We start from the raw sequence: 8,460 nt of genomic DNA, 5'->3' as shown, positions 1-8,460 counted from the left end.
CAGGAATTAATTTTACATTTTGTAAATAAATTTGTATTAAATTGTTCTGCCTTTACTGTAGAAATTATTTCAGTCTTTATTTCTCTCACATGAAGAAAACAACACAATACAGTTTTTAAAATGTGTTTAATCTGAATTCACATATTGGTTAAATTTTAAAAGACAAATTTAAACAAGTTAAAAAAAATTCTAACCTTTTGGTAATGTTTTCATAAAATGTAACATTTTTATTTGAAGGCTGGTTTCCTTCATTGGTTGAGATTACTTTTCAGAATCCTGACATTTCTGTTTAATAAATAATATTTTTATTGATAAGATTAATAAGTTAAAATACTCTGAATTTCGAGTTTGGCTAAAATTGGCCAAAATTACAAGAAGAAACAATATTGAAATATTTCCCTCCATGTGAGAGGAAACTAGTTCACTTTCTGACATTAATGACAAGGATATTATTTTTAATAATCTATCATTTTACACCCACCACCTTCCTCACATGAGATCCAGTTTATCTGGTTCAGACAGTTTTACCAGCCGGTTCTGATTCACTTTGTGCGGCTGGACTTTATTCTGAAACAGACATTTGCAATAATATTGGAGTAAATTTCTCTGCATTTGATGCATTAATAACCTGGAGATGAAAACACATTAGGTCTGGAGAAGAAGCTGCATTTCTGCTGGAAAAAGCTTTTAGTAATCCAGCAGGGCGACAGAAACTGATTATGTGGAAAAAAGTGAGACTTACATAAACTCTGAATGTCAAAAATAAAGGAGGACATTTCTGACAGTTCAGTTCTGGACAGATTATAACATCTGTTTACATATTGGCAACATTTTAATGTTCAGAATTAAAGTTTCAGCCAGTTGAATAAATCTGCATGTCATGAACTCTAATTCTTTACAGTCTCTACTTTAATCATTTGTAGACGTTATTAGAAACATACCATCATGTTTTCAGCAGCTTCCAGTCGGTTATTTTCTGCTTGTTTTTGTTTCCCTTCATGGTTTCTTAAGCGTTGTAAAGAAAACGACTGCAAGTCTAAACACACCTGGAAGGGAAAATCATTACTTGCCATGAAAAGAAGAACAAACTCTTCCTTTGGGTTTGGAGGATTTTTTCCAACAGACAAAAAGACTTAGAGGAAAATTTACTTGAGAAATATTAATCTAATATAGTTTTATTCATATAAACCTTTAAAACGACACATCAGGAGCAACATTAAGTTGGGGAAACAATGATGTGATCAGTGTTAAAATGAAATGTGTCCTCTGGATCTGATAACTGGAGTCCTCTACATCAAAACTGTCTTAATTTATAAAGATACATAAAATTGTAAATCATCTTATTTGTTGTTGAATCACAAAAATTCAGAAAGTTTTTATTACACAAAGTGAGAAAAGTGTCCAACATTTCAGTCTGGGGTTGTTTGAAAAACAGAAAGTTTGTTTCATCATCAGTCCAACCTGAACATTTAAGTTTTATTATTTACATAAACGTGACAGAAAATACTGACATGACGCCGTGGCAACAGGCGGCCATTCAGGGCTGGAGGAAGAACCAACGGTCCAGACATTAGAGCTCATTTGGGTTTTACCAAGAATATGTAAACTGGTCATACAGGGAAATCTCTTCAGCAGAAACTTCCTGATGTTCTTCACTTCCTGGTCAGACGGACTGGAAACGTCCAGCTTCTGATGGACGATGAAGTCTCAGTCCGATGGCGTCTGATGGCTTCTGATGGTGTCTGATGGCGTCTGATGGCGTCTGATGGCGTCTGATGGCGTCTGATGGCGTCTGATGGCAAACACCAATAAAAAACACCAATCTGCAGAGCCTCTCATCCTCTGCTCTGTCCTCTCTGTGACTCACTGCATGGATTTCAGATTAAATTCATCAATATTCCTTTGAAACGAAAGCCTGGGTAACATTTGATCTGCGTTAGGCTGACGGTCATAAACATGAAGCAGTTCATCCTCAGGCCTGAGCTTCTGATCCACCAGGTGAGATTCCAGATGAGCTGTGGGATCCGAGTCTGTCCAGAATCAAAACCTGCTCCATAAAGTCCAGATTGCAACTTATTCAATTCAAAGTTCTCTGTCGGCTGCACTTTTCTAAAACCAAACTTAATAAACTATTTCCCTGCGTCTCACCAACATGTGACCAATGTAAATCAGATGATGGGACTTTGGGTCCCATCAGATGATGGGACCCAAAGTCCAATCAGATGATGGACTGATTGGACTTCATCTGATACATATTCTGAACCAGAATATGTAAATATTCTGGTTCAGGATATTTACATTTTATAGAAACTCTCATGGCAGCTTCTGTCTCCGGACAAACATTTGATCATTTCCCATGTCTCTGCAGCAGGTTCTACTGTTGGGTTCACTGGTTGCAAAACGAGTTAATCTGCAGGAATGGAAATCCTCCACCCCTCCCTGTTTTAAGAAGTGGTGTTCTGTATCTATCTCGAAGTAATTCGATACTCTTAGTCAGACAACCATCATAAGTTCCTTCAGTCCTTTCAATAGATACAAAATAATGGACTAACATGGCTGTCGTACTCATCTGGACCTGTATTGTTATTACTGTCATTATAATTTATTTCATCTTTTATTGATATTCCGTGTTTTATGGTGAATTGTTTGATACGATGTTTGTTTGATTACACTCTACAGACTGATGTTCATATTTTATCCTCTTTTATCGGTTCTCCAGTAAACTGACGCCGTTTTGACTGTTTTGTCTTGTTGACTTTTGTTTTTGATGTATTTGTTTACTTTTTGCTGCTTTTCTTCTGTCTTGGCTGTTTTACTCTGAAAAATTATAAATAAATTTATAAATAAATTTATTTTAAAAAACATGAAGGAGTGTTTATGATTGTTGTCATGAAGGGTCATTCAGTGAATAACGACACTTTTAATGCAAAGTTGCTCTGAAAGTCCATTAAAATGCCAACTTTGTATTAAATGTGTCATTATTTACTGAAAGACAGTCATAAAAACTCCTTCATGTTCATGACTGTGTCATAAACACATCGTCAAATAAAGTGTTACCAAAACATGTTGCAGTTTTGATTTGATCTGAATTTAATATCAAATCTTGAGTCGTGGTTTTCCACACACACTCCCTGCTGTGTCTCCATGATGCTGTTTGTTCTCACTACTTTCACTTAAAATCCCAATGAAATAATTAAACTTCATACCTGGCCTTATTGAATAAGCTGCTATCAGACCAAACATGTTTTCAGTCTTAATCTTATTTCTGCTTCACTTTGTTCAGGTTTGACCTCTGAGGAACCTGAGTGGTCCACAATGCTCAGCTGATTTTAGATTATTTCCTTTGTTAGGATTCTGGCAGCATCCAAAAAATGAAAAACATAAAGAAATAAAAAAGAAAATCCCAGGATCAAATTCTGACCTGGTTTTTCTTCCTGCTCGTTTTTCTGTTTGTTTATGAAAAGTTTACACACCCAAACATTAGGAGGTAAAACTGGATCTATTACTTCCATGAATTATCTGAATGCTTTTATGCAACGTTCTGTTTCAGCTTTTCTCAGAAAGACAAACGATCAGAGTTTATTAAAGTTCTTCTTGTTTCTTAATACCAGGAAGTAAATAATCGTCTCAGGTTTCCCGTCACTGCATAGTTCCTTGGTAACCACCTGGAGCCTGAGGTGGAAATACTGGTTTTTACTGAACTTCTGTGATACTTTCATAGAAAACACAGATGAACTCAATTAATAGAAAAACCTGAAAATAGTAAGTGAGGTGACTGGATTCTTTCTGGTCGTTGTTCGTTAGAGACATAAAAATATGAAACAATTTAATGAGGAATAAGGAGATTAAGGAAAATTGATGCATCCAATTATTCATCCATAATCCAAATCAGGCCCAGATTATTTTCAGATTGTCACTATTTCCACCCAAACCACGATGTTTTTGCTTGTGGAACCTGACGGACCTTTTGTAGCGACAAACTCTTCATGAATTAAATGTTTCCATAAAAGCCAATAGACCTGAAAGTAAATATGGGCAGCGTTTGTTTTTCTCCAACGCTTTTAATTCAGTTTTTTTTCCTTCTCCTTGTTTTTTCCTCTGAGTTTCCTTCATGTTGATCGACGTCTTTCCCTCAGCCTGCCTGCCTGGTCTCCCCTCACAGCTGAACCCCATTTCCCATCAGCCACCTGTTCTTCATCCTGCAGTCAAACTCCAAAGTATTTAAGCTCCTCATTCATTCATTTCCTGCTAGATTCTAGTGTTTCTTTCCTTTTTCTGGCTCCAGTTTGTTTCACCTGGTTACTTATTTGATTATTTGTACTTTTCTATCTAATCTGTAATAAACTGAAATGTTGTCAGTCCTGATTTAAAGGAGACAATAGTTTCTGCCAAAGAAACAGATTAACTGGTTCATATTTCACCTGCTACCATCCGGGGTCATTTGACTGTTTTATTACATGATCTCATGTAGAAACTATTGAAATAATCCAACCTACCAAAATAAAAGCATGAACCAGTTTTCTTTCTGTTTTGACTGAAACAATTCTGGGGCTGTAAAGACTTGTTGTATCAGTGAATCATCTTCATCATCAGTCTGACACGTAGCGTAGCAGGTCTGTTGTCTGTTCAGTGTTAAATCATGTGTGAATAGGTTTGACCTCAGGCACATGGACAACCCTCATAATGTGAGTTTTGTTCAGACCTCCCATCTGACATGTGAGCTGAAGAAGGAAGCTGCTCTAAAAAAAAGGCAGGATCTTGTTACAGTGACTGAAAACAAAGCTGTGAAACATTAGTGAGCCTAAAGTTGAAAATCAGAGAAATGAAGGAGAAGATCAGCAGCGTTCTGGCGCTTTCTGCGTTATTCACTCTGACGTGTTTCTCCGTGTTTTTACTCCACAGCAAAGACACTTTTTTGGTTTTTCCTTCGGTGCCGCAGCAGGTGGTGAAAAACACCAGGAGTGTTTTTGGAGCGATGATGGATCGTGTTTGGGTAACAAAGACCCCAGACGTCTCCCTGAAAACAGCAGCGACCTCTAAACCTCTGGATCCGTGTCCCGACACGCCTCCGTCTCTGGTGGGTCCACTTCTGGTCGAGTTTGAAACCAAACGAAGTCTGGAGTTGGTCAGGAATCAGGTGGGGTCTCTGCTGCAGCAGGGAGGACGGTACAAACCCCCGAACTGCACCGCAAGGCACAAGGTAGGCAGGAGACGATGTTAGCTCAGTGGTGAAACGTTTGTGAAGAGCAAATTAAATATAAATGAAAACATGGTAAACAGGCAGAGGGAACCGGAGACGGTAACTCGAGTTTCTGACTCATTAAAAGATAATCAATAACTGATCATGTGTCAAATTAAGCTTAAAGATGAAGGAATAAGACGTGTGACCTGCAGCATTAAATCAACATGAAAACTGTTTAATGCAGAAATGTTTACAAGTCACTTTTTATAGTTACTATGTCTCAATTTACTGAAGGTCAAATAAACTTTTCCTCAATACATTCATGATTTCTGGGTCAGCTTTACCTCTAATCCAAACTGTGTTTTCTGAAGCCTAAAATATACAATAAACATTGATTAGTTATTATTATTAAATCTATTAATCTTCATTTAAAACATATCTTTTAATATTTAATTCAGCTGTCAAAAAACCACAAAAGGCTGATTAATATTACTTTGAAAATGTATTAAACTGTAATATTGCACCTCTAAAAATATGAGGATACTTCATACTAATAATAATGAACATTAAACACTTTTAATTTTGAATTTCTGGAATGTTGCAGGTTTTTACATATTTACTTGGACTTTTTAAAGATTTTCTTTAAATGTACTTCCTTTAGACTGCACTCAATAAATCAGAAAGTATTAAAAGATAGAACAACCTGAAAATATGACTGATGACAATAATATAAGGTGAAGAAGAAGCTTTAATTTAAGATTTAAGTTTAAACCAACATCAGCGTATTGAGCCGTCCTCCTTCCTGTTTCCTGTTTTATGTAAAGTCCAGTTTTCTTCTCGGAACTGACAGCATGAATTTATCTGGAAAACAAACACAACTTCCAGAAAACATAACATCCAATATCAGGATCCGAATTTACCTTAATGACTTCAAATAATAACATATAAAAAATACTTCTTGAGGAAACGTGTGTATAACTGGTCACAGGTTGTGTTTAACCTTTGAATTATGCAAATTAGAATAAGAAAAACAAATTAACTTAATGGCAAAAGAAATCAGCGTATTCTGCGAAGCTGCAGTGGAGACACATTTATCGACCACCAGATGTTCCTGTTGGGTCAGGAGATGACAGGAAGTGGCAGGAGGATCGTGGCGTTTCATGTTTTTAATGATTAATCGTGTGAACAAACTTATTGATTTATGATTTCAATGCCGTTTCTTGTTTTGCGTTTGTTTGTAATGGAGACGCAGCGACTGGTTTGTTTTTCAGTGCAGATTAAAATCTTATTTTGTTGTAAGAGAATCAGTTTTAATGGCTGCAGCTGCATTTCCATTACAGATGGATTCAAAACTTTGTTCTTTATTCTGCTAATGTTGAAAAAACATAACTTCCAGTGACTCCATAAAATAAGAAATCCAATTAAAATCACACATGAATCAGTTTGTTCAGGCGATGCCCATTAAAGGAAAATGCTGCGACGTCGTCCTGCTGCCACTTCCTGTCATCTTCATGTCTGGTTGTTGAACATGTGAAACATCTGAAGCCAAATGCTTTGATATGAACAACAAAAAAATACCACCACATCCTGGTGCCAAGACTTTTTTAAAACAAAAAACGGAGTTTTTTGTTTCGACTAATCAAATTTAATTTCTAAATGTCAGCTATTGATGGTGAATGGAAACACAGACAGTGTCAGTCATTGCACTAATGTCTCTCTGGTTCTGCCGATTCAAACTTACCCCTCCGTTAGGTGGCTGTTATCGTCCCGTTCAGAAACCGCTCTGAACACCTGAACCACTGGCTCTACTACCTCCATCCGGTCCTGATGCGTCAGCAGCTGGACTACGGTGTGTACGTCATCAACCAGGACGGAGACGGACCGTTCAACCGGGCCAAGCTGATGAACATCGGATTCAATGAATCGCTGAAGGAATACGATTACGACTGTTTCGCCTTTTCGGATGTAGACCTGGTGCCAATAGACGACAGGAACCTCTACAGATGTTCTGACCATCCCAGACATTTATCAGTCGCTATAGATAAATTTAACTACATATTATCCTCAAAAACAGCCTTTGGTGGCGTCTCCCTGCTGACCCAGGAGCAGTTCCTGAAGGTCAACGGTTTCTCAAACACGTTCTGGGGCTGGGGCGGCGAGGACGACGACCTGTACAACAGGATCCTCCACAGAGGAATGTCCATAACTCGGCCGGACGCTAAGATTGCAAAGTACAAGATGATCAAACATGGAAGAGACTTGCACAATGAGGTGAATCCAGAAAACGCTGTGAAAACACAAAAAACAGCAGAGAATATCGACACTGATGGACTAAATTCACTCAACTTTACTGTCAAAGAGATTATGAAGGATGTACTGTACACTTTAATCTCTGTGGATGTTCAGTCGCCATGATGATGAACATCAGAAATGAATATTAAAGTGGAACGGCTGTACTTACGGCTTCGCTTTGAGACGTGTGTGTTTTCCCAAACACTGCACAAGTTAAATTTATGAGCTTTGTTTAACAAATATCACAGGTAGTTTTTACTTAACAACAAACAGGATATTAATTGATACTTCAGCATCTGCCAGCATTTTTCCTTCCTGAAGGAAAAACTGTTTGTCCAACAAGTTAGTTTTACTCTAATCTTCCCTTTTCTCTTTGTCTCTGTTAAATAATGTGTTTGAATCTTCGGAGTGCAGTTTTGTATTTATCAGAGTAGTTTCTGTATTTCCTGAAGCTGCTCAGCACCAAATGTTTACAAAGTAAAGTGAAGGAGTCCTTTCTGTCTGTCACCTTTATGTCGATATAAAACTCATAATTCTTGGTAAAACATGGGCCAAGAAAGGAAAACATCTGTTCAAAAAGATCCTGCTGATAATAAAAATATGTTTACATCCGTTTATCAATGCAAAGTTTTTTGTTTCTTCTTGTTATTTTAAGGCAGGTTTTCAAAAACAATTTCCATGTGACGTCAAGGAAAAACCTAAAGAAATTCACAAAGACCTGAGAGTAATAATTGTGAGCCTCCACTAATGAAGAAGCCATTAAAACGAGATAAAAAGCCGAGTTAAACTTTATATATTTTGGTTACAGGTGTAACATGATAAACCTGATGTGCCAACAGTCACTTGTACAATTTGTTTACTTTTCAAAGTGTGGTTCGGCTACCGACAAAAACAGACCAAAACCAAAAATAACAGGCATTTTAGTCGCATTTTAACATGGGTCAAGAAAACACGACTCTATTTCACATTAACTTGTTAAGCTGCTG

At 37.1% G+C, this 8,460-nt stretch overlaps 1 protein-coding gene across 1 annotated transcript; it reads left to right on the top strand.

The window, feature by feature from the left end:
* The first annotated feature begins 4,683 nt into the window (after window positions 1–4,683).
* LOC103457015 (beta-1,4-galactosyltransferase 1-like) lies at window positions 4,684–8,095 on the top strand. The gene is made up of 2 exons (XM_008396920.2): window positions 4,684–5,200; window positions 6,935–8,095. The coding sequence occupies exons 1-2, from the start codon at window positions 4,823–4,825 to the stop codon at window positions 7,595–7,597; spliced, it is 1,041 nt and encodes a 346-aa protein (XP_008395142.1). The 5' UTR covers window positions 4,684–4,822; the 3' UTR covers window positions 7,598–8,095.
* The last annotated feature ends 365 nt before the right edge of the window (window positions 8,096–8,460 follow it).

Source organism: Poecilia reticulata, chromosome 20 (genome assembly GCF_904066995.2).
Source record: "Poecilia reticulata chromosome 20, P_reticulata-male-v2, whole genome shotgun sequence".
Lineage (NCBI taxonomy): Eukaryota > Metazoa > Chordata > Actinopteri > Cyprinodontiformes > Poeciliidae > Poecilia > Poecilia reticulata.
Note: the sequence above shows the minus strand (reverse complement) of the source record. Positions and strands in the feature narration are given on the sequence as shown.